The 27688-nt window shown below is 35.1% G+C and overlaps 1 protein-coding gene across 1 annotated transcript in view; it reads right to left on the bottom strand.

The window, feature by feature from the left end:
- Window positions 1-4805: 4805 nt before the first annotated feature.
- TRIP11 (thyroid hormone receptor interactor 11) overlaps window positions 4806-27688 on the bottom strand; it is a 29730-nt gene continuing 6847 nt past the window's right edge. The window contains exons 6-20 of the mRNA XM_026850045.1: window positions 27291-27456; window positions 26628-26993; window positions 25919-25959; window positions 24729-24932; window positions 20597-23626; window positions 17681-17821; window positions 17273-17466; window positions 15642-15805; window positions 15227-15330; window positions 14791-14890; window positions 10282-10363; window positions 9370-9484; window positions 8724-8846; window positions 7266-7413; window positions 4806-5255 (exon numbers count right to left, since the gene is read on the bottom strand). Of these exons, the coding sequence (XP_026705846.1) occupies window positions 5047-5255; window positions 7266-7413; window positions 8724-8846; window positions 9370-9484; window positions 10282-10363; window positions 14791-14890; window positions 15227-15330; window positions 15642-15805; window positions 17273-17466; window positions 17681-17821; window positions 20597-23626; window positions 24729-24932; window positions 25919-25959; window positions 26628-26993; window positions 27291-27456 (5187 nt within the window). The 3' untranslated portion in view covers window positions 4806-5046. The remainder of the gene's footprint in view (window positions 5256-7265; window positions 7414-8723; window positions 8847-9369; window positions 9485-10281; window positions 10364-14790; window positions 14891-15226; window positions 15331-15641; window positions 15806-17272; window positions 17467-17680; window positions 17822-20596; window positions 23627-24728; window positions 24933-25918; window positions 25960-26627; window positions 26994-27290; window positions 27457-27688) is intronic.

Genomic DNA, 27688 nt, shown 5'->3' with positions numbered 1-27688 from the left:
GTACTAGAACACTGACAAAAATTTATACTTATAGGAGGAACTCTAAATAGTGTACATTCACACTGGAAGAAATTATTGCTGTGGTAATGAGAATGAAACAGAAGAGGCAGAAGCAGACTTAAGAAAAGGGGCACTTTCTCTCTGGGTGTAACATTCCACATAGCTGGAACTATGAGTAGTAGCAAGGGAGCTGCACCATCTTTCCTCAAATGGGGAAACATTTGTGTATGGTTCCCAATGAGAACAATCAAAAAAATCCCAACCAAACCAAACCCAACATCAGGCATAAAAGAACTCAAATCAAAATGGCTACAAATAGAGAAAAAGGATTGTTATCAGTCTGCTTAAGAGGATTAGGAAATGTTTTTTGGTGTTATTGTGGATAGTCACATTTGTTACCTGACCATCACAGATCAAAAAAGTTTAACCTTTTCAAAGGCAGTCTGGCACAGACTGCCATAAATTTGAGTGACAGCAATATTAATTTTAAAATCTAATCTGTGAGCAGCTGTTTAATAGCTATCTGAACACAAGAGCAGAGAAAGATTAATTCATTATCAGTGCTCAAGGATGACGTACAACATCCGTGAATATTTAAGAAGAAATTAGATTTAACCAGCAGTACCACAATCTCAGTAAAAAGGCACAGAATGACCCCAAATTATGTAATATGGTCACTTACTGAATGATAAATGCCCCCTTTTTTATGTATGAAAAAAATAACAGTTGTCTTCCAATTGCTACTCTCTACAAGGAAAATAGGCCTTTAATCACTAGATATAATTTTCTTCTGCTGGGCAAAATGTTTGAGAGTTTTAGTAACATGGATGAACTCCCACTTTGGAATAAATTTCTCCAAATTAGCCTTTCAACAGATCTAACACAACCAGCAAACAGGCACATTTCTTGCAAATTTACACTGATAACATGCTTTAATGACTACTTGCTACAAACTGTATTTCAGTGTTAGGTAGGTGATGCTTCCAGATACTGAAATTTAGAATGCCATACTCTTCTGTAAGCTTCATATGAATACAACAGCCCAAGACTCATTGTTTCTACTGCTGCAAACAAAATGCCATGTACAAATTATTTCTTCTTTTAAATAAAATGCCAGCAGCTGTCTATTCCTTTACTTTTTTTTTATTGAAGGCTGTTCTCCATATTTAAGCCTTGCAGTGCTGCAAATAAATTTAGCAGTATATAATGCACAACAGAACAGAACAGAAATTGTAGGCTCGTAAGTCTTACGTATTATTTTCTAAGAAAGCTAACCAATCAGAAGATTTCCACCTAAAGACAACTATTCAAGGCAACAAACTATTAAATCTACTGGAAGAGGGAAAAAAGAGCCAAAATAAACCAAATATATACAATGTTTTTAATTCCTCAAGCCTTACTGCTAGCACTGTCATGTGTCTATATACATATACGTATATTATTTATTTTAAACACTGACAAAAGTATATTGACACAAAGACTACCTTGGTTTGAATATCTAGATAAATTAGACTTCTCTCAAAACATGTACGAAGCTGTTATCCCTGCTATTTCTACAGTATACTAATGTCTCTCCATAGTAAAAAAATGATTGTATTTTTTCTTCAAGTAGGTGACAAAAAAGAATTTTATTCTAGTTAAATCTACTCCCAAACTAAGAGTGTTTGGGAGGATGTGGTGTCAAGTTTATAAGTATGTCTGATTAAATGAGTTGATAAAATTATTCTTGAACTTTTACATGACAATGTGGCAATAAAGTCATCAAAACTGGCAGGAAGAAGACATCAACGCTTAAAATTGTAAAGCTTTCATGAGGTATGTGATAATGTGAAATACTTCCAAGGTAAGCATCTTCCATTGCGTCTCTTCCGCTTTATCAATCAGTCACTGCTATATATATATTCCAGGTAGCCTGCCTTATTACTGTTTATGCAAAATAGTAATAAAACTATTTTGTTCTTGAGTCAAGAACATGAATAAGAAGCAATAATAAAATGCAGGCTGAGAATGGGTATTTGGTAAAAAAGAAATTCTACACTGGTCACTCTAATGTGACAAAATATATTGCTGTGACTAACTGGTTCAGTCCTGGGAGAGTTTAGTTTAGAACAAAACAAACAACAAACCAAACTGTGTATTCTTTTACAGTAACAAGATCAACTTGTTACTTCCTTCTCTTTGTACAGAATGCAGAATGAGCATAGAACAGCAAAAAAAATTAAAGTGAACAGAAAATCCTAACCCTTATTTTTCCCTCATATCAAGTTAGCAAAATGAATTCATTACTAAAATTCTGTTACCTTACTACTAAAGATAACAGTTTGTTAGACCAAAATATAGGACCATACTCTTTTTTTTTCCTTGTAATAGCAAGATGAAAGAGAACAATTAAGATATATGAACAAAAATGTTCAACTACTGTACCTGCTCATAAATTCCAGAGAATTTTCTCCCCTGCCCCACTGCTCTGTGAAAGAGCCACACAATTAACAGGAGACTACATGAGTCACATACTTACATGTGGGAAACTGGTAAGGTAAATATATATGAAACAGTTATCAAGCACAAAGTAAACACAGAAGAAAAATTAGAGGAAAAAATATATCCGCTAATCTTTTAATAAAAACAAGTCTTGAACGTTCGTAAGAGTCTGCAAAACAGAGTAACAAGGCAATGATTTGTTCTATGCTTTTCAGTGGAAAAATACTGCCTGGAACACAAAACACATTTGATTTCTAACAAAGCAACATACTCCACCAATGAAGTTGTGGAGTAAGTCCTAGAACAAGAACAAAAGCCATGGGGATTTTCCTCATAGTTCAACAGAACTCCTAGGACTTAAGGAGAGAAGCCTCTTATCTCTCCTGTAGAGGATTTTCTTTTCTCCAAAGTAGCTTAATGAGGAACTTTGAAGTTCTTCAAAACCTTTGCTTGGTTTGGGATTTCCCCTCCTCAAACTCACAGCTTACTGTATAAATGAAGCTGATCTACAGCATGCACAAACAAATCATCTTACTATTTATCGGCTTTATTTATTGGCATTTATAAAGCTTCCTGGAAGAGAAACATGTACATACTAAGTTTTCTGCAATTAAAGAAAAACTTAGCACAGAAAAGTTAAGATCTGCTCAGTTAGTATATTCAGAGGATAGTGAGCAGCATCAGTCCATTTTTAATTTATAATGTGTGTCACATAGTTTTTAAAAACTTAACCGATTCCTTCTGCTTTGGCTCAACAAAAGGCAATTTTATTCTAAAGCAGCTATATATCCATAAATAGACATTACTACAAGAACAAGAGAGAATGCACAGAAGCCATTTGATTTCAGTTTTCTTTATATTTGTTATAGAAAAAACAGGTACCTATTCCAGTCCAGTTTAAATGATGTACATAGGAAGTACCAAATTTAAATGTTCTCAGCAGAGGTAATTTCAAATTCTCATTACATTTATTACGTAATGCAGAATTTACTTTGGTATACTATGTGTGGCTGCTATCCTTTCAGAAAGCAAGGTGCCAGATTAATTACCTTGTTTATAATGGAGTAATAAAAATCAAAATAAAAATTATATATAGTCTATCAACTTCAAAATTTGCAGAAGTCTTCCATGAAACATTAACATACTGGAGAAAAGGGACTCAAGGAATTCTTAAGGTAAATACAGTAATTAAAAATACTCTTAGATTTCAAGGAAACAAAAGAAATTCATTGTTTGACCTCTACGTAAATAAATGCAAATATCTCTTGCGTTATTTGGTTGACACTGTACAAGTTTCAGTAATTTCTTTTATTTAAATATAACTCTTACAACAATTTAATCCAGGATTTTAATGAAAATGAGAAGGCTGACAGTTCTAATATAGAACTTGCACGTTACCTTAACACTGACTTAACAACAAATAGCATATAAAAAGATTTAGGAATTATACACTTCAAACTGAAGATGTTTCATCTCAGATTGACTATGAAGATGACTTTTGCGAGATTACTTTTATCCTTTAGTATGCAACTTCATTCTCTACCTGGCAAAGAAAGTGTACAGGTTATCACAGCAAAATTTACAGAGTAATTGACTTTGGTCTTGGTTTTACAAAGACCTATTTACACATTTGAGATAATTAAGCATCTTCCCTTTAAATTCTATACATGTGTTCAAACTTTAAGCCTATATTTGGATCTACAAAATCCTGCTAGATAAAAAGTCTCTCAAATATACATCTTAGACCATACAGTACAGTATCTTTATATATGTGAACCTATCTTCTGCTCAGTTACCTACTCTTCATTACACAGATGCCTCCAGAAAATGAAGCACTCACTTCCACAGTTAACTCCTTAGTGCTCATGGGGTTTGACTGCTGAAAGCAGCTACTGGTCTGAGGGGGAAAAAAAAATTATTGCACAAAAAGAGATTAACGTGCCTCAAATTGCCCCCAAATGTGACCAATCCTGTAAATAAGAGATACATGTCCTAGTATACATTAAATGTCATAAATCGTGTGTGGGAAGACTGCAGCTGCTCAATAATCACACTCCCATATGCTCATAGTCTTATTCTTTGGACTTTGTGTCATAATTGAACACCTCAAATAAGATCATTTTTGAGGCTGGAGATGTTAAAAATTTTTGGTTTTAAGTTCTGGTTCTTGAAGACCCACTGCCAATGGCAGATCGTTTTAATGTAAAAATGGATCTCAACACCAAAGAGTTAATGCTGTCTAGGAATAACTGAAACAACTCAGAGCATAACTAAGGTTTAAAAATTCTTCTATTTGTCTTATGACAATCTAGTAACTAGATAGATTTTCTCAGTTTAACGTTTAACCAACACCCAAAATGAATGCCTGCTACAAAGAAGGCAGTTATTCATGCCACCTTTAGAATTTCCAAAGAACAGGTTAGTTCATAATTAAAAGAAAAGCAAGGTACAATTGCAAACAAGTACACGACTTTTTACAGAAGGCCTCATTGTGATAAATTATATACAGCATAGTGTTCGCATTTTCCTTAAAGTGCTACTATCATCATACTGATACACGATCATTTACTGTTTTAGGAGGTCTTTCAGTACAGCACCAGCACTAGAATCAGGGGACACTGGCAGTGGTGTAAAAGTAGGCAACGCATCAGAAATAGGTTTCATAAGCAGATGTCCAGAACTACTGGCAGGTGTTATGAGAGGCACTGCTGCAGATCGAGGTGCTAAAAATGGACTTGTATCTGGTCTTCTGCTCACTCCTGAGACTGCAGAATCTGAAATGTAAGAAAAAAAGAAAAACAACAAAAAACCCCAAAACCCAACAACAGAAAACCTTTGTTAGAAACCATTTGTAAGTTTACCCAATTTTACAGCATTTGTTTGCAAACAAGTTCTAAAATTGCCTAATACTTTTGCAACAAGAAAATCCTATCTTCTTGCCATGGACTGTAGATGCTATCAAAGACTTTCATTCTGTCTTCTCTCATCTTGGATCTCATCTGCCACTGTTTCTTTTCCTGAACAATTCCTATGTTTGCACTTCAGGCCACCAGTTACAAGACTGACTTAAAAGATCAGGGCACTACCAGGACCTGCCAACCACACTATACTTGCTGGCAGCTCAAATTCAGTAACAGCTCAGGCTGCATAAAAAATTCTATACAACTCTGACAGGCAACATCAACACCCTTTTCCAAGGTTCACTTCAGGCACTGCAAGGCAGGACACAGGTAGTTTTCCCACCCCATGGTGTACTGGCACAGTTTCCCCAGGGTCAGCCCCAAGAAAACCCCTGTAAATAAGTATCATGGACAGCGAGCCACAATTAGTCTTGAGACAAAACTCAATGTTCACTCATTAGTCAAATTCCAACAAAATTTTAGTTTTAATAAACTATTTTTTTTAAATCTAACAATCAACTTGCCCTTCCTCACCTTCCCCCATCAAACCCTCACTCAGCTCCAGATGTAACCTGTTCTCAAGGTTCCTACATCAGATGCAGAGCAGAAACTAAACTGATATTTCTATATCATGCTAATGATTTGGATAGGTGATTTTATTCACATTTGTTTTAAAAAAGGTCTTTCATTACGTAAACATCCTAATTCTCACAAATGCATTTCTGTGTGAACATTACACCAACATTTGGGTCCAGCACTTAAATGCTACCATATGGTTTATTTCTAGGAACAAAAAACCTTACAAGCACCCAAACAATTAAAAGGATATAGATAATGGGTGTCTAGTTTACAAGCCAGCAGTTTAGCTCCTGAATGGATAAAAGGAACCAAGAATTTAGTTCCTTCAGACAAGGAAATAGTTTGCCAAATAAAATAGGTACTTTACCTATTATATTATTGTTATACTACAAGGAAGAAGAGTAACAGGAAAATTACATTTAATTTGGCTTTATTAAAAAAAAAAAATTAATCCTGCTTCCAGAGCTAAACTGGTATTTCGCAGTAGACATTTGTAATGTCCAACTACTTTAGGTGAATGGAAAGAGGGGTTTTTTTATCACATATATCTCTTAGTAGATCTATATAACACATAGGGGTTTGGGGTTGCTTTTTTCTTTGAGTTTACAGGTGGAAGTTTCAATCAAAATAAGCTTCTTCAAATCATCAGGACTGTATTAAGGTAAGCCTTAAATACACATACAAAAATTAAGTACAAACTGGATCAGTTAAACTGAAGATTTGGATCTTACATTACTTAGACAAAAGTGCATTAATTTCAACATGCATAATCTAAGCCAAATCGTACTTTGCCTTAGAAAAATCAAAGTTAACACTCATGCACAGCTTACAGAGGTTGCAAATCAGGCCATATATACTTAACTGATTTTACTTCAGTCCTCTCTGAGCAACCAGGTTTTACATACCAGAGAGGCACTACAATGTCGGTAAAACTTGCATTCTTCACACAGTGAGACCCAAGCTGATCGACAGGGATGTTGAAAATCAGGGCTGGGTTCACTGATATACCATATGGAGTTGTCTGCACAGCATCTGTTTGGCTCTAACAGTGCTGTTAAAGCCTTTCCAAATTCCAGGGAATTTGGTCCCCCTACTCTTCTGTATTGAGATTTTAGGAAGTGGGGTATAGAAGCAGTGGAAAGGAGAAGTGGGGGAAGAAAAAAAGAGAAGAGAAATTAGGAAATAGAGGGAAGAAATCAAATTCGTAGTTCACAAGTGAGGAAGCACAGAATCACTGAAATCCCCTTGAAAATTCTACCTTTATTTTGTTTTGTGTAAAGATTAAAACTTTCCTTCAAATGTTACCTTGCATTTGACTGTTGGATGGAGTACTGTTAGTTTTACCAGTTCCCGCTGCTCCTAAAGGCTTCATATCATGAACAGAGAGCTTGGGTGGAGGAAGGTTTGGGCAAGATTCTGTTTCGAGGAATCTCACAAACAATTCTGAAAAAGACTACAAGAGGCTACTAGTTATGATATTTTACTGATGCTCTGTTAAAAAGTCTGAAAGTTAAAAATACATGCATACACAAAAAACAAAGCTGTCAAAAACCTCCAAAAAATTCTGTAGTGGTATACAGTACTAATTACTTAGTACTTGGTATTAAGTAGTCCTTAGTGAATGACAATGGAACTTATTTTCAAAATACACAGTTTTTTGTCGTCTCAATATGTGGTATTTATGTGAAACTGATAAACTCAAGATAACACATACTTCCACCACGGTTCCATTACTGATTTAAGCCAGCTGTTTCAAGAATCCCACGCTGCTACTGACATAACACCATTTCCTGTGTCCATACACAAGCAAATCACTCTTCCAGAAACACATAAAACTTAAACTGTTTCTCTTAAAACCCACTGCTTGCTTATTTTACAAAAAGTCTTGGAAAAAGGGAAGCATAGGAACGATTAAGGTGTCAGTAGCATCACAAGATAAAATTTGCTTTTTAACACCTGCACTATAGATACAAAAGCATTCATTTTCCTCTTTTATGTCTGTAGTTAAATCAGACTACAATCCTCTGGTGGCCTAAGTGCCTGCATTATTTTAGTGTGCAAAACCCAATCCCTACAGTTCAAGATAATTTACAAGAATCAATTCTCAACATGCTTTTCTAGCTCAATGAGCAAAAAACCAGTTAATCCCAAAAGTCCAATCCCTCAGTGCTGTATTCTTGAGTGCATTATTTACTGGTCTGCAAAATGGAAAGTTCCATAGGTTAACTGATCCCATGGACCATGTTATGATAACTGCTGCCTTACAGTATTTGAAAGTGTAAAATACTAACTTTATATGCTGTACATAAGAGGCACTAGATGCAACAGCTGAGAAAGCTTTTCAAATGAAACTTAAAGGAGATATGGGAACATAGTCATCAAAATATGATGTCACGGTCTTCTGTGCTGTTGAGTACTGCAGAATTCCTGACTCCCACATGTATTTAACCTCCGGCAATGTCAGGTTGCAAGATAAAGTCCATACTGTAAGAAGTCAGTGATCCCAGGAAGCAGTGGAACAGTAATTGGATTTCTGTATTAGCCTAACACTTAGTATTGTATGATTTTCATTAATGCCTACACACTTACTTAGTGCAGGAAAAAACCTTATGCCAAAGCAGTTGCACAAAACCAACAAATAACGTAAGATACACTAGCATCAGTAAATGAAGCTCAATATGCTGAGGAGCTAAACATCAGCGTTAATATGCAACTGTCCCGTTTCTTCCACTCAGACATAGAGAATGCACAACTACTTCTTACACTATTAAAAATGTTCTGATGAGTTGGCCTCAGAGGTGTACTAGGGACACTCTTTGACCCAGCTCCTCCACCAAGCCAGCCAGTCACCCATCTTGTAACTCCTCTTTGGTCTTCAGACAGTAACTAGAAAATATTTAAAAAAAACAAGTTAGGAAACAAAAAATAAAGCAGCAGGTGAAAGAAACTGCAGAACTGCTCACTATATTTATTCACCATAACTATGTGGGAATCCTACAGATCAATAAAAACTTTAATTACTGTCAAAACCTTATTCTCTGCCTCCCAAAGACTAGCAGTCTAAAAACCTGGTTCTTCATTGAAAAATAAACCCTGCATTCTTCACAGTACCTAGTGGTACATATAAAACTGTCTTACTTTTCTACAACTGACATATTAAAGCTGTTATACACAACAGCACAGAGTTAAATCCCTTCCTTGCTACATTAGCATTCCTCAGCAAAATGAGATCCATTGTATTAAAATAATGTTATCAGAAGTTTCCATTGAGATCAGCACGTCCTCCATTTAAAGTGAATTCACATGAGAGAACAAAACACATACTTTCCCCACAAAAATTACAGGGACAGTCACATTTAGTCTAGCAGCAAGTTGTTCTAAGGAAATCTAGTTTTCTGCAAAGTATTACCTGATCTAGTTCTTCCTTTTTTATTCCCAATATACTTCCCATTAACCTTAACACTTCAGGGCGTTTATTTTTTGGAGTATGAAAATGTCCAACAAAGAGATTTCTCATCAGGACCCTGCAGAACAAAGGAAGTTTGTTATATAACCTGGTCTTACATAACAGCTGATACTGTAATATTGATGCATTTATTCCTCATACTCTTGCCTAATCTACAATAATCCAAATAAACAAATCTAACAAGGAACTAGAAGGGTACCTTCACCAATTTCCTTTACCTACAAAGTTATAACATATACAGCAAGTGTCAATTTGGATAGTATTAGAAATATTGCATGTAGTACAATGAAACTGAATTTTACATGATCAAGTTTTGATGCAAGTACTACAATCAGAGAAAATGTTTATTCTAAGATCTTGACTCAGGAGAGCATTTAAACAGATATTTATGTGCAGTCCCAAATCAAGACATAAGGAATAGGACAAGAAATACTATTTGCCTATCTCTGTTTCAGTTCTAATGGGTAAAGAGAAGAAAAAAAAAAAAGGAAAGAAAAAAGAGAGATTACACAATATCCAGGTGATGGTAGCTACATGAAGGTAGCTACATGAAAGTTCACACCTTAGACATATAACATTTATTAAGAACCCTTATCTCCAATTGCAGAGCTCATGCTATTGAAGTATGCTTCTACTTAATACCAGTAATCCAAATTTACATACACATCAGTTCTACTAATCAGTTATTATTTACAACCAAAGCAACTGAAAAATGTCAAAATAATGAAAGTATAATTACAAGAACACATAGAGAAGCCCAGTTCTGCACTACTCTTGCAACTGTTAGTAACACATCTGTACACTGTGAGGAATCAAAGCCAAAAATGTATACCCAGTCTTTCATTAAAGACTTACTTGTCCACTTTTCCTTCTGTGCTGTTCATAAAATTCATTAGTTTATTTTGTACATCTTCTAACATTTCTCTTCTGATCTCACCTATAAAATGTTATGTCACAGCAATTAAACGAAAATTGAAACTTTGCATCTTTGCTGCAAAACTTATTACACACATTTTAAAATAAAAATGTATTAATAGTGCTTTTTCAAAAATAAAAATCAGTTTGATTTTTAATAAAATGTGTCAACTTAGTATGTGATTATTATTTGAAATTATAAGCTAAAGTTTCTGGAACAAGTAGAATACAGAGGTAGAAAGAAACTCTTGTTCAAGGTCTACAGTCCTGTGGTGGCAATCTTTTTCACAATCTGAACAAACTGTATGTTGGTATCAGGTCTTTCGATCTCAGTACCTAATCGCAAATATCTCCTAAACCCAGCTACTCTGCATACTCTACCTATGAGGTTGCTAAAGCCCTGAAGTACTTAAGAGTTCTCCAGTCTCCCAGGAGAATTACTGGCCAGCAAAGCAACATCAGTAAACTTGTTGTGGGCCTCTTCTGTTTGGACCTTTCCTGCTCCTGTTAACCAATGCACGCTCTTGAAACAGCACATGGGACACACTAATGCATCCTAGAGCCAGTGCTGTGTTTGATGATTCAGTATACTGGCAAAAAAGGCTCTGCAGAGATTTATTAAAGATTCCCCATACTTTTAAGAACACAAACATTCAATTAAAAATGGCAGAGATTAAATTCTACAGCTACCATAAACCAGAGGTTGTCTAGGAGTGCGCTGTCACTACAAAGATTTTCTGCCTTTTTTCGCATGCTGACTCCAGGTTCTGATACTGTTCTGTACGGCTGTTCTGAAATTGGTTCATCTACGGATTTTAACACCAATAATGTCATTATTGGCCTGTACAAAGGATCCTATTTTTCCTTTCCACAAACCCAAACCAGAAACTATTAGACAATTAAGAGAGGAGTTTAAATTCTGCATTCACTAGTCCTATAACTTTTCAGCTTTCCAAAATTCCTGACCTTAATCAATGATTTGTCTACCACCTGCACACCTGAGCCTCACGACATCTGAGTATTTAATGAGGGAGTTACAAATGTAGTAGCCCATTTCATTAAAAGGAGCTATGGCATGATATTATTATATTCACTCTTGCCCATTTATCTTCTGACAACTACATCGACATGCACTGAAATCCATTCCAATAATGTGATTGCTCTTCTGCACTCCTCTCTTCCCAAAACACCAGCATGAAGGCACAGGAAAATTAAACCATGGTTTCAAGGTTTAAACTTAAAATTATGATACTTTGTAAATCTGCTTATATAGGACCCCAACACTTGAAGGAAAACATTTGCAGTATAATTAAGGAATGCTAACAGTTGTAGGAGCATATGTGGAAGTTGAGTTTTTATTTGGGTCTCCACAGAGTAAAAGGGAATTAAAAAAGTTAAACTACTAATGACACAAAGATAAACCAGCAGCATCCAAAAATAAGTTTCAAGTAAATTTCATGCTGTTGCTATTCCTCTACAAAGCAAGACAATAGAGAGTTTCCTTTTCAATTTTTATTCACATGATGAATTTTAAAACAAATGTATTAATAATTTAAATTAAATGTTACTGTAGTGTTCTATTTTTTCCTGGCAAAAATATTTTACATTAAAGAGAACCAACTTTTAAAGACAACTACAGAGCTATATTCCATCCACAGTGACTATACCACTCTATCATTAACCATATATTTAAATTGAATATTTCCTCCTAAAATAGAATCTTACAGTTGAAAAGGACTTTGTGTATGAAAAGACTGAATAACAAAGACGACTTGAGCCAAAATTCAGCATGGACTGCTCTAAACCAGACACTTACAACAGTCTCCAGTAATTTGTTAACCATTTATGGCAATCCAGAAAACTATGTCTGGTACATCTTACACTTTTCCATTAAAATCAGTTCTCCTGCTAAAAAAATCCATAAAGAAATCCTTCAAAAGATTTGGCCAACAAAACTGTGTCTGGGAATTTTGGCCAATTTTCAGTAAGACATTGTATGTTTTCTTGTGTAGATAGAGAAAATGGAGTGGTCTTTTTTTCAATAAAATTATGATTTATTCTACAACATTAAAGTGTTGTTTCCTTTATGCAACAAACCTTTTAAATTTTTTTTAACGAGTACATTGCTTGCCAATACAACATAGCTTGATAAAATACAGATATTCAGTTTTCTCTCAAAGTTCAAAGTCCTCCTGCTTTCATATGCAAAGTATGCAATCAAAATTAAACAGTAATGAAAAGCTCCCCATTTGGGAGTGTCATATTTGCTTATGCCAAAGTTAATTTCAGTCCAGGGTGTTTGAAAACTTGCAGTGAATGTCTGTAGTGAGACAGTGACATACAGATCGGTCAATTCAAAAAAACAAATCAGTATTTAGTTGGACATTCAGCTAGCTGCTAGAAATTTAATTTAGCTTGTAAAATTCAGGGAGCCCTTGTATGACGCCTACTTGGATGCCAAATTGCACTTAGACACAACTAAATCTACATTCAATTATGTAGTAGAAAAGACGTAACTTTTTCTGTGGCGTTCTTGCTGAAATCATGAAGACTTTCAAATTACTTTCCACGAGTATCTGATCATTATCAAGTATATTGTAAGAAAATATTATTTATCTCAACAGTAAGTCAAATTATAATTTAAAACTGAACAGCAGCAATTAGTTGTATATGTTCAGAGCAAGTTACCACTGCATCCAGCAGAGATGATGTTCAAAGTCTTCCCCCAGCAAGCCTTAAAGGCATTCATCCAAAAATTTCCCAGGGACATGGGGGAAAAAACAGAAAGTTACAGCTGTTAAGTATAACCACAGAGAGTGAGCAGACCTCTGCTCTTCAAGCTCTCTTTTTAGAGCCGCTTCAGGGACCAATCAGAAGTTTTCCTCTGATTTTAGATTTATTCCATGTGCTCGGTGAAAGCCTGACCGTAACAGAGAATGCTGTTATAGCAAAATATGGTGACCCACAGAAATAAAGAGGGAAAGAGAAAGTAGGACTCAGTTGGAAAAATAGAGAACAAGGCAGATGAAGACAATAAAAAAAAAAAAAAAAAGCCCAATATTCCCTTTGTAGTCAGTACTGTTAATAAGTTAACCCCCGTCAGAACTGTCAAGCAACTAGACACACAGAAGTAACTTTCCCTCTTCGTTCAACAAAACATTACAGGTAAAATTACATGTTAGGGCTGACATCTAAGTACAGAAATCCATCAAAATTATTACTAGTCTTAAATCCTGACTTAGCTAATGCTATGACTCCTTTCATGTGAAAGGTAGTATTAATGCAGAAATGAAAAAAAAAGTGACCTTATGTTACTCATATAGCTATTTTGTCACCTTCAAGTGAGTCTCTGAGCTTACAAATGTTACTGATGTTTGATACTCAACTACACTGTATAGAAATTACCCTTCATTTTTTTCCATTTGATTAGACTAAATAGTATGAGGCCATAAAACGAGTACATTGAAATGGTATCAGTTTTTACTAAAAGGTTATTCTGCCTTTTTAGGCTTTTCTATGGTTTTAATGTTAAGTGTATTTATGAAAGAGAAGGCTATGAATCTCTTACAGAACTCATGTTTTAGTGATGTCAGAAAGAGGAAAAAAACCCCAAACCACAGCCCAGAACATTCACAGAATCACAGTCAGAGAAACTTTTATGTTAGAAGGGACCTCTAGATCCTCTAGTCCAACCCCTCTGTCCAAGCAGGTGTCACCTATAGCAGGCTGCCCTGGACCACAGCTAGTTGGGTTTTGAGTATCTCCATGGTAGGACACTCCACATCTCCAGGCAACCTATTCCAATTTTTGACCACCCTCACTGTAAATATTCTTCCTTTTCAAAACTGTTTCTTGAAGCAAACTCCACTACCATCTGAACAAGTTCTGTCTTCAAATCCAAAGTACTGACATTCATCAAATATTAAAGTATTAAAGCTGAGAACAGTACGAAAGGTATAATTCTAAATGAGCAATCAGAAAGCTTGTTTGAAATGAGATCTAAATATACTATGTAAAGATGTGTCCAAGACCTTCCACATAATCTCTTCAGACAGTCTCACATCTGTGCAAGAGCTGTTCCCTCTACATCTCTTACCAACAGCACACCCTTTCTTCCTACCTCGTTGTCTATGTCAAATATGGCAGTTACTTACTTTGGAAAATCTGGTAACAATCAGTATTTCACAAACTTTTTAAAAAGATACAAGGCTAAATCAAGGACTTTGGTATTTATGGGGGAATCCCCCACCTCCAACTACCACCAGGCTTTCGTGTAAGAAGATCCCTAACAGAAGGTAAAAATACTTTTTCAAATTTGCTTTATAAACAAGTCCTCAAAAGGTGGCATAGAATTACTCTTTTCCTCACAAGAGATGACATTTCCAGGAATACTAAACTGCCTCCTCAGATGCCTGAAGTGTTTTAAGCAGAAATAAAAAAACCAGTTACCTTCCTTCTTAAGCTCTTCAATCTGCTCCTCTTTGATGTCAAGCTGCTCAGTAAGTCTTGATGCTGCATCCAGTGCAGCATTTGCCTCTCCTAAACTTTCCTAAATAGAGGGCAGGAAAGGAACAAAAAGAGAAGCACGGTAGTTCACCACAGTTACGCTAATACAACACAGATTAAACATAACAGATATAAAGACTTAAATCACTTTTAATTTAGAATATGTGGATTGTAAACATCTCCAGAAAAAAAATGGTCAGCAGAGGAATGCTACTTTGCTGATCTTTTAATGCCCCCCCTCTCTTCCAAGGAAGAGAGAATAATTACATATCTTTATGTATTCTTGGACAGTAACACTTAACACAGCAGTTAAAAATAAAATATTCAGTTGAGAATTTGCATTCAGTTTCATACAGTTCAAATTCATTATTCAGCCCACCTGAAGTGATACAACTTTTTCTTCTAAGTTTTCTGCTTTTTTCTTCCATTCTGCAGTCTGTTTTTGGTGTTTCTCCAGCTCTGCTGAATACATAGCTTTTTCTTCTAAAGGGTTAAAAATACAAACCAAAAAAGAGTCTTGATTCGGTTTCTGGGATCCGCAATTACAAAATCTCAGCATTATCATATCTGGTCTTCATGAGGTAGAGGTGGAATTCAAACTTCATAAATAGGATATTGATCATCAGTTTTCATGGGGCCAGAATTGTTTTTATAAGTTTTTAAAAAGACAATAGATCTGAAATTCAAGCTATCAAAATGGAAACCAGGTAACATTTAAAAAGCACTAGAATGTAGTAACTACATCTGCTGGAAAACACTTGTTGCAGTCCTAGATATTTCTTGACAAAACTTACCTTGTTGGAATTGCTCTAGTACCATCTGCAGGTTGGCCAGTGACAATGCATACTGCTTCACTTGGTCCTGGGAGATTGTGAGCTGTAGCACCGTTTCATCTCTCTGCTTGGATACCAGGTTTAATTGCTCTTGCAGAGATTCAACCTGCAGACTAGCTTGATGGCTTAATGAAAATAAAATACATTATTTATGAAGACAATAACAGAAGTCATCACGGAGTGATGCAAATTGCAGCAAAAATAGCCTACCTTTAATTTCTGAGCTCAATTAATAAAAATTAAGGCTTTTTTTTTTTCCCTAATTCCTCTTAAAAAAAAAACAAACAACAAAACAACCCCCAAAAAAACTCCAACCTAACAAGAGATTTTAAATGTCTGGTAATAAAATTTTGACACTAGAAAGAGATGAAACTAATCTTTGTTGTTCATTATTGTAACAGTATTTTTACCATAAAAATACCAGTATCTTGTTAATTGCTTCAATTACTATATGCATCAATAGGCCTTTCTAATAATTTTTACTTTTAAAGTCAGTCTCCAGGAACTCAGTATATCTTGCTCCATACTGACCACTGACTGCTCCATTTAGCCTCCCATTATGCAAAAATATTATGAACGTGATTTACTCCTATGCCAGCCTTTTTAGAGTGTGTATCAGCTGGGAAATAGGCAGTATTTCTTGAAAGGTATTTGACAAGTTCGATGAAGAATTAAGAAACATCCTGATAACAATTTTTACACAACCTTCTCCCAACTCTTCTTTCTCCAAAATTTTTCATTAAGTTCTGCTCAACTCAGAAATCTGCTGAGAACATTAAGAGCAGAATCTTTGGCACTTAAAGAAAAAAGAAAGACTGCAGCTACATACTTTTTTTTTTATTAAAACACTTGTTCATTTAGACAAATATAATATGATGAAAAGAGAATTCTTTTGCCCAAAGTAACCAACGTTCCTTTAAATAAAACAATATTAAACCAGTCAAGATAGGTACTGAGTAATTTTAATACTTGGATTTTCATTGTTCTGGTTGAAAAATGTGATTATGATAAATAAATAAAAAGCCACAATTGGCTCTAGCCTCCCAGATTCTGCTACCCCTGAGAACTTCAACGCATCTTGCTTTATACACATATGTACATTAAAAAGGAAAAAGCTTACAGCAGTGTATACTTCACATGGTATCAGGTATAAAGTAAGGATGCATACTTGGTTTTGAAAGCAATTAACAAAACAGGACAGTCACATCTGTGTACTCAAGTGTATAAAATAAGACTCTTCCAAACTGAATGGCACTTTGACTTAAAAGTAAGTTAAATCCATCTTTTTCATTTGACAGAGAACTAAATTGATGGGTTGAGGGATTTTTGTTGTTTCCAGTTCTAAGCACTGTCAAAGACCTGGGATTTCAATAGTTGTTACTATAGGGACAAATTCTTAAGTTCTCAACAGTGACCAAATATATTTCAAATCACCTTCCTGATTTAGAGTAACAAAAGGTCGTATCTTCTTGTCTTCTTAAGTGCTTAGCATATTATAGAATGGTAATTCAGTAAAATAAAGCCATCAGTACCAGTCTAGCTAACTGTGATATTTACAGCCAATGCTACTGCTATATTAAGTAAAAGACTACCTGGCATTCTCCACTGCAGTAGATGAGGATAAGAGTTTTTCTTCCAAAATCAAAACTTTCTTTCTTAGCTTGACCTCTCTGTCTTCTGCAGCTAAAGCTTCTCGTGTGTAGGAGTCTTCCATTTCTAAAAGGTGATTACGTAACCTCTCCAGCTCCTGATTTAGGCGCTGCTCTTTCTCACGCAAATGCTGTATCTGTGTAGAACGGTATCTTAAGTTGCTCATACTATCACCTTCCATAAAAATAATTTAATCAAACATAAAACATACCCATTGTAGCATATTGCATGCATATGACTTTTAAATGCTTTTTACAAGTGACTGCTACCAAAAATAATCCAGAAAATATTACAGATAGAATTTTTATTATTCTTCATTTCTTGCAACTGTAAATTATTTGGCGGTGTACCTCACTCTGCAGGGCACTGCTCTCCATTTGCTTCTGCTTAAGTGCTACCATGACTTGGTCTCTCTCTTGCTGAAAAGTAACAGCCTTTTCCTGCATTGATTTAACTTCATGTAACAGTTGATTCAATTCTCCAGTCTTGCCCTGTTGAAGACACAAACAATCATTTCAAATGGGGCAAATAGTTTTAGCAAAAGAGACACAGTCTTTGCCCAGAGGAGTGTAAAGACAATACTGATGACAAGGAAAACGGCAGGACACCCGTGGACCTACAGCACAAAAAAAACATTGAGGGAAAGTATTATATTGAAGTTTCACTCACATATTACAAGACTAAGTAAAAGTTATTGCTAAAAGACAATTGACTGTTGTGAACAAACAGATACCTACCTATCTTTAGATGAGAGATATGTATTACATACAGTGTCTCACACACCTTTAATACTTGAAAATTTCACTTTTCCTCCAGTGTTTGGAATCTATTCTCTGTGATACACATTTATTAGGCAATGCACATGTAAAGATTTAGCCCAGGTAGGTCAACCTGTCTGAACTTCTGACTAAACGCATGAACAAATCTTTACAAACAGACCATAAGGTGACCTCCCACCCAAACATTAGCCTTCAATGAATCACAGCACTGTCCATCACATTTGCAGACATCAAATTTCAGCGAGTAAATGTTCCCACTTACATGCACTTTACTACAACTTTACATTAGCATATAAAGGAGAAGTGTACGTCAGTTACACAGAATTCACATGTACACGTGAGTGCATTTTCCAGTACTTAAAATTTTCCAGCACGCTTTTTACCTTTTGTCTCATATGTTGTTTGGAAAGCAGCTACTTTTATTGAATACGCTGGATAAAAATAAAACAATCTTTGTTTTGATCACTAATACTTACAAGCTTCAATTATTTGTTTTTATTAATCAAACAGAATATAGTAAAATTCTGTTTGCAGTGAAACCTTAACCCTGCAGGCAAACCTTCTCTTTCTATGTCGTGTTGTCTTTTGACACACACAGAGAATACAAAATTGTTTGAAAGCTATTCTTTCTAGTTCTCCATGGTGAACACAAAGCGTGTAACAGGAACTGTGAAAGGAAAATGTCCAGACAAATGATCCATGCTTGTGAAACTGAAAGCCTAAAGCACCAGTGAGTGAAAGACTGCAGGCCAAAGACGTGCAACACAGAGAACCTAGCCCGACAATGCAGATTTCACAAGTTAGAATAAAAAAAAACCCAAAATACTAAGAGTGTGAATTTGGAAAGTATTAGTATATTCTATATGGGCAAGACTGACGAACAGAAAAAGTACCAATGGTAATTCAAAGCTATTTTTCACAATGTAACTGTACTTTGAGACAGTAAATCTTCTCACTGAAATTCTATAGTATTTCTTTAGAACAGGATAGGGAAATCTCTACTGCGAGCAGAGCTGACCACCTGTCCAGAGTTAAACTTCTCTCCCCTCCCCCCCCAAATCCTAGTTTTTCACATAATTATGTCAAAGTTGAGACTTCCAAATGCAAATTTAAAAGCCACATATTGTTAAGTGTAATTCATATTTTGCTTTTCCAAATACATTACATCGCAGATTTAGTTGGTAGTTTGAAAATACTTGAAAAAGGTGTCAGGGTGGTGAGACACTGGCACAGGTTGCCTGGAGAAGCTGTGGCTGCCCCCTCCCTGGCAGTGTTCCAGGCCAGGTTGGACAGAGCTTTAAGCAACCGGGTCTAGTGGAAGGTGTCCCTGCCCATGGCAGAGAGGATGGAACTAGATGATCTTTAAGGTCCCTTCCAACCCAAACCACTCTGATTCCATTATTTGTTTAAATATTCTCATAGCAGGGGAAAAAAATTAATGCCAAGTTACTTAGCAATGGTTTGCAGAAATACCAATCTGATAATGGGCAACACTTGATTTTGGAAAATGAAAAGGGATGCTAAATTCAACAGGGACAACAAGAACAGTATGCATGGAGGGGTACAACTGTAAAAGAAGATTGAATAATGGTGACCAGAACCACCAAGATTAAGAGAATGGGTAGCTGGACAGTACAGAGGAAAGAAAGTTACCTATTTGGAATTGATTACCAGAAGAGACTGCCCACTAGGACACAGTCACTTTCAGAGCCTACAAAGCAAACCGAAAATATCTACGTCTTGGAGGTCTGCTGTCAAGCTCCCTCAAAACTACAGGAAGACTGTACTTAACACCTATTTCTCAAAGAGAAATAGTAATTCACACCTTGTGAACTCCAGCAGCAGCAGTTCATACAACTTGCTGTTGACCTGCGTATCAAAGATATCAGTTAATTCTTTGGTCTTCTAAAAAAGATTCTTCCTCAAATTACATACGTAATAATTAATAAGCTAGTGCAACTTTTTTCTGAACATATGTTTTGAAAGAAGTATCTATTTTTTTATATGTCAAATTGTAGAGAAGAAACCACTGATTTAGCTTGTCCAAACTTCTTTTTTCTTCTGCAGTGGAGTTTCTCCAGCCATAAAAGCAAGATACATAAACCCATTTATCTCATAGGGATGTTGTGAAGCAATTACATTGGAATGACAAACACTAGAGGAAAGCACAATGGAAAATTAGTCCTGCTGGACAACTCTGCAGAAGTTTGAGAACAATACAGTAAAAATAATATAGGACACTTAATGAACAACAGGGCCAAAACAAAATATAAAACAGTTGAAATATTTAGCTTATGCCTCCACAATTAGCAGATAATATTATAAGCCACTCACCTGCTGACTTTTAATTTCTTAATTTTTATTATCATGTAATGCAGTAAGGAGTCACAAATGGATTTCAGGCTGACACCTGATGGCTACATATACACAAAATGCATTACCATGTCACTAATTTTAAAATATATTAATAAATACAAATACACATACCTGTTCTTTTTCTTTCAACAGCTTCTCAAAAGCAAGAGCTTTTTCCTTCATTGAGTGAGACTCGAACTCTTTCTCTTTCAGCATCATTGAAAATTGCATGTTAGTCTCCTGAAGTGCTCGGAATTCCGTTTCTTTTTCCCTACAACTTGCAACTATGTTTTCATTTTCTTCTTTCAGTTTTCGAATATCCATTTCTAAAATTAAATTTCTTTCTTTAAGATTAGTCACAGCTTGCTTCAAAAGCTCATTTTCATTTTCTTTGTTACTAAGATTTTCACTTACAGAAAGTAATTGATCACTTTTAGATTTAATTAATATGTCTTTTTCCCTAAGTGATTTCTGTAAGACATCATGTCTTTCTTTGATTTGCCGCATCTCTGACTCAGTCCCCTCTTGACTCTTTCTTTCAATCTCTGATGCTGTAGCCACAGAATCAGATAATCTTTGATTGTTTTCCTGAAGAGTCCTAATAGTTGAATCTTTTTCTTCCAACGATTTTTTCAGTTGTTCCAACTCCTTTTGAAGGAGTTTACACTCATCACTGTGTACTTCAGGAGCCCTGTACTGAATGCCTGAAAGCTGTGAAACAGTGGAAGCTGCTGCCACAGATGGTGTTACCAGATCAAGTTTGCTCAGGAGAAGATCCTTGGTGTTATGAAGCTGTCCTATGCTATGTTGAACCTGTACTAATTCCTGACTAAAACTTTTCAGCTTTTTCTCATTCTGTTCGTAACTCTGAATCAAGCCATTATAATCTACCTGCAACTTTGAATTACTATCGCTTTCAACTGAAATTTGTGCTTGAAGCTTGTGTAGCTCTTCTTGGAGGTGAGCCGACTCATGTTGCATGTTCTGAACTGTGGTTATTACTTGCTGCTTCCACTCTTCCATCTTCTTTACTTGCTGTTTTAGTTTATCACGTTCTTGTAGAAGTTCCTCAAACTGGTTACTGTTAACACCTCCTGACCCGTTATCTGCACCCGTACTGGATGTCTGCAAGACAGTCAATAAGGTTTGGCATTTTTGACTTAGAGCATCTATTTCAATATCTTTTTCTCGAATAATACGAGATAAATTCTGAATAGTTTCTCTAGACATGTCTTGACTGCTGTTTTCAGATCTATTAAATAACTTTTGATTCTCCTCTTGCAACCTTACCAAAGCTGCTTCTTTAGCAGCAACCATATCCATGATATTACGATACTCTGTTTTTAACTGACTATTTTCTCTTGTCTTTTCACTTAGAACTGCTAGTACTTGTTCTCTTTCTATAACATAAGCTTGCAGCTGCTGCTGAAGACAAAGAACATCCTGCCTATAGGAAGCTGAGGAAACTCTAGCATTTAGAGCTTGTATTTCTAAATCCTTCTCTTGAATGATCCGAGTAAGTTTGCCAACTTCATCCTTAGACAACTGATCAATTTGCTGACTCAGAGAAACATTCTTTTCATTTAGAAGCTTAATCTCCATCTCCCTTTCTTTGATACCTTCTACTAGTCTTTCAATTTCGGCTTTGGATAAGTCATGTTTTTCATTTCCATTTTCTCCATTAAGAGTCTGAACTTTGGTTTCCTGAAAAAGATCAGAAGAGTCAGTTTGAATAATCTGTCTCTCTTTGTGCAACTGAGTTTTAATTTGTTCAATTGTTTTCTGCAAATTTTTAATTTCCTCATCTTTTTCTAAGGAAAGTCTTTCATGTGTGACATTCATTTGCTCACACTGAAATTTAGACTCATCTATTTCCTTTCTTTGCTCCTGCAAAGACTGCTGAAGTTGCATTGTTGTTTGATTCTGATCTTCTATTGTTTTTTTGTGAACTTCTATTTCTTCTTCGAGATTATTCTTTATCACTTTTAACTGTGTTACCTCACTTTCAAGTTCAATGATAATATCTAGAGTTTTAGGCTCAACCACAGGTGTAGATCTACTTTGCTGATCCTTAAGGCGTTCAATTTCTTCTTTCAAATGATTATTTTCTTCCTTCATGACTGCAAGGCTTCTGTCTTTTTCCTCTAAGTTCTGTTTTAAGACATCCTGCTTTTTTGAAACTTTCATATATTCCTCAAGTTCTTGCTTCACCTGTAAGGCTTGATTTTTAAACTTTTCAATAAATACCTCTTTTTCTTTTATGAGTTCTGTCAACTGCTTTTGTCCTCCTAAGCTAGTAGTCAACATCTCTTTTGTTTCTTGATGGTCAATTTCCATCTGCTCAATGCTCCTTTTAAGTTCAGCAATCTTAAAGTCTTTCTCCTGGTTGAGTTTAACTAGGCGCTCATGTTCAAGCTGCAATGCAGTGGTATCCATACTACGTGCATTTGATAATTCCTCAATAGTTTGCTTATACTTATGCGCTTGTTCCAAAAGCCTCTTTTCTGTCAGGTTTAATTCACTCTCTAACTGTCTTTTTTCCATTTTCAAAGCCTCCACAACAGTGTCTTTTTCCAAGTAAACTTTATTTTTCTCAGAAGTAGCATCACTTAACTCCTGTTTTAGTTCTTCAATGGCTGATACCAGCTTTCCATTTTCTGTTCTGAGATCAGACAGAGATTTCTCTAAGTCTTCATTCAGCTGTTTATTTTCTGAAATGTCATTCTGTAATTTTGAAATTTCTACTTCTCTTTCTTTCAGAATCAGATCTTGAGAAGTGTAGTTAGATTCCCGATTACTTTTTTCTGTTAACTTGCTCAAGGATACAGAAAGTTCTTCTTCTCTTTCTTTTAGTCTCTGCTGCAAATCTCTGATTTCTTTTTCATTATGCAAATTACAGTCCTGGGATTTCCTTAATTGTTCCTGAAGATCTTTAATACTATCTTGAAGCTGCTGCTTACTTGTACGCAAATCATTAAATGCATATGAACATTTGCTTAGTTTTTCTTTCTGACTATCTAACTCCTTCATAGTTTCCATCTTCTCAGTTTCTAATTCTGACACTTTCTTTCTTTCAAAATCTATGTCAGATTTCAGCTGTTTGATGATACTATCAGTTTCTGTGTGTTGTTTTGACAGCTGCTCCTTCAGTGTAATCATATGCTGAAACGAACACAAACAAGAAATTCACTAGGAGAGGAGAAACACCTGAACTACGCATTTCATTATTTTTTATCCTATGAACAATAAATAAAAAATTAAAAAAAAAATCAAGAGGAAACAAAAAAGTTTCCTAAATGCCAACCTAAGCCGGCAAGTAGTATCAACTAGGCAATGCTAAATTAATGAAAACCAAATACCAAATAGGGATAGATTACATTTCACCAAAAAAAAAAAAAAAACCAAACCCCACCGTCTCCACCAAACGAACCCTGACTACCTGAAAAAAGGAACAAAAAAAGAACTACCTAAGAAAAAGAACTGTCAGAATTTGTCAGGGCGTGCAGCAAACACCCATGACAAAAACAGGGAGGCACTAAATTTAAAATAACAAATTACAGAAGTGAATGCCTATCTGTATATTCTATTTTCCATTTCTCATTTAAGATTATTTTTAAACACACTTGATAGGATTCATTTCATAGGAAAAAAATTTAAATGGTCAATTCCATAAAGTAAACAGATATTGAAAACACATGGCTTGCAACTGTATCTTTACAGGTCAAATATAGCAGAACAGTGAAAAAAAGGTATAAATTCCATTTTGATTATATATAATCAAATGACCTTTATCACTCCACAAATGCTCATATTATGAAGGACATGTAATGAAATAAACTAATTAGCCAACATAATTAAAAATAATGTAAGGAAAAGAAATTTTTTTTTAAAAAAAAATCATTCATGTTATGCATACTGTCATAAGACAGAGGTGAAAATATTACCAAGATAAAAAAACATCTAAAGTCTTGCAAGGAAAAAATCAGGTAGTATTTAACTGGACTTTGAAAAATAACGTCCCTTAAGGACAGCTGACATGCCATATTATTTATCTGTAACAAGTGGGTTTCTTGCACTTCAGAATTTTGCATTGAGACTGTAGATACAGAGACACACTGGTCACAATATTCTTTTTAAGCTTCAGAAGATAACTTATACTTCCCTGCAATCTATGTTCAGAGATCAACTTAAAAGATAAACACACATGCATACAAACCTAAACATTTATTTTAGCAGTTCAATATTTAGGTGCAATGTTTATTACCTGAGTAGCTTCTTGATTCTGCTTGTCTAGTTCTTCCAATTCTGCTATTAATGTTTCTCTTTCAGCAATACTTTCATTTAATTCATGTTCTTTCCTTTCCAAATCTTGTCTTAACTGACTTAATTCTGAATTCTGATCCTCAGTATACGCAGAAAGAATATTCTCATTTTTATGTTGTGCACTTGTCAGTTCCTTCTCAATTCCCTCAAGTTAAAAAAAAATTTCTAAATATTAGACTTTTATCTTGCTGAAATTTATAAACTGTTTAGATTTGAAATGGTTTCTTTTTTCCCCTCAGCAAAAAAGCAAAGCATGCATTTTTATGTTACAATATCTAAGCCTACATGAATATTACCCCAGTTAAAAATTCTTTATTGTGAAGTGTTTGTTTCTACCATTCATAGGTACACATTTATCTTCTCATAACTAGGAGTGCAATTTACAAACTTCTGCACAAAAAAACATGGTCTGAGAACCAAAGTTACAGCCACCTCTGAGGTATGGATCCACAGCTGGGATAAACTATTATATGTCCAAGAGATACCCTGAACATGCAGTAGGCTGCATAGTGAGACAGGAAGTTTTAATCAAGGACACCTGAATAACATCCTTATGAAAATGACATGGAAACTACTGAATGAATGCAAAACACAAAAGACCCCAGCTGAAACATACTACTCGGTACAAAGTAAACTAAGCCAAATCTGTCAAACCTGAGTTTATAAAGGACTGAGTCACCCTTGCTAAAAGGTTTTCTAGAGAAAGTGCATGTTCCACTGCTTAACTTCATCAGTAAGATGAAATGTAGTATTATTACAGTACTACATGGAAGAGAGATATTTTACAACTGATAACTATCAAACTGAAACATGCTGAAGAGGTGAAAAATGACAAATTTTACAGAATATACTATTTATACTTTAAAAATGTATGTTAGAGCAACCTAAGAAGCAAGGGGATATATGGAACCCCACTACTTTTCTTTAACCGAGTATGCTGTGGAGTTTCATAAGCCAAAATGTATCGTTCCTATCTGTAATTACAGAATTAACCTACAATTATTTCCTTATTACAAGGTTATTTTTGTAGAAGTGTGAATGCTCAAAAAAACATATAGTGCAAGAACGTGTGTTTTCCATGTTACTATTGTTATCAACTTCTTTGTTGGCTTAATTTAGAAATTGCTTTACCTGATTTAAACTTGAAAGTCTTGCTATTTCATTTTCTGCTTCTATAAAGGAAAACAAAAAAAAGGACACAATTTTACTACTTTCCAAACAACAATAAAAACAAATCATTCTGCCACCTTGCCCCAACAGAACTGTTACTCAGAAGGGAATAGTTTTACAGTATTTTGTGATGATAAGCATCAGTGCGGTAAGATTCAAATGCACCAATCACCACCACAAAGTAGAGTATTACTTTTACAACTGAGTACACACCAGGAGGACTTTGGTACTACAGTGTATCATCATGCAATATTAAAAGACTTTCTACATACAGATACACTTCTTGACAGATATGTTTCAGTGCTTAAGAAGATTATCAGCAACAGACTGCCTTTACACACAGAAAGTGTGCTTTTAAAATTTAAACAAACAACTTCTGTTGAGGCTTACTTACTTTTGAAGAAAGACATACCTATTAAACAGTTGGCAGACATGATTATTCACTTAATCATGAAACCACTATGATAATCACTCCTGCTCCTAATCATGTCTCCTTTTCTTCTTAGCCTTACCTCAATGGACAACACTTTTCTAAAGCAGCAACTTCTAAAGGTACATATTCTCACATTCAGTTACAGATTCTTAAAATAAATTCTGACCATTACAAGTGAAAAACCTGTGAAGATAGACTAAAAATAAAAAAATTCTTAAAAAATCATAATCTTTGTACCTAACAGTGCTTGCTGTAGTCTGACAACATCTTCTGGTAGCGATGCCTTTGATTGGAGGTTCTTCTCCTGTTCTTTCTGGAGAGCATCTTGCTCTGCAACAGAACTCTGAAGCATACTAAAGTTAGATTTAAGATTTTCAAATTCTTGCATTATTTGGATTTTTTCTACTTTTGCCAATTCTTGCTCTTTCAGAAGAATTCTGTTTTCTTCTTTGGCAGCAGACAATTTGTGACTTAATATTCCTATTTCATCCTCTAGGTCCTTCACAACCTGCAACTCTTCTACTTTTCCTCCTTCTAGACTCTGAGCACTTTTTTTCTGTTCACTAATTTTAGAGTCATCCATGGCATCAGTGCTCACACCACCTAAAAAGCAAAAGAGATTGTTTGCAGTATTAACCACAGTCAGCACTGTAGATCTTCTGCTTAAAAGTCTCTTCTTCCATCCCTCCTCCTGACAGAGGGAGGTAAGTCTAAACCAAAGACATGATCATCATCAGCAGAAAGCTTATGTAAATAGAATATCCATATGGATAAGCAGCATTCAAGGCAACCACAGTGAATACAAGTATCTGATATCTATTACACTGTTACATACATATTTGATGCTTTAACTGAAGTTCACTCTACATGAAATAAAAAAGAAAATGTGGTAATAAAGACCTTGTTGTAACTGATTCTCAAGTTCTTCAATCCGTTCTTCATATTCACTCAGCTCTTCCCGGTGTCGACGACTTATCTCCACTAGCTTTTGTCTGTGGGCATCCTGCAGTACTGAAAGTTCATGCTGATGTTCATCTATCTCTTGACTTAAATGTTGTTTAAGCTCCTAAAAATATCAGAGAAACATAATGGTAACGTACAGTAAAGAAGCTTAAGAAAGAAAAAATAGAAAAGAAAGAAAAAAAAATCCCTAATAAAATTAAGAGGTTTTATTAAAGGATTTCTCACAGTAAAGTTTCTTGGCTTTTGTTGGTCTGGGTTCCTTAAACATATTAAAATACATTATTTTTAAAAATACGTTTACACAAACAATATGCTCTACACAACAGCAAATATTA

The sequence above is a fragment of the Athene cunicularia genome, assembly GCF_003259725.1.
Source record: "Athene cunicularia isolate RWA chromosome 5 unlocalized genomic scaffold, athCun1 chr5_part1, whole genome shotgun sequence".
NCBI classification, from domain to species: domain Eukaryota; kingdom Metazoa; phylum Chordata; class Aves; order Strigiformes; family Strigidae; genus Athene; species Athene cunicularia.
Note: the sequence above shows the minus strand (reverse complement) of the source record. Positions and strands in the feature narration are given on the sequence as shown.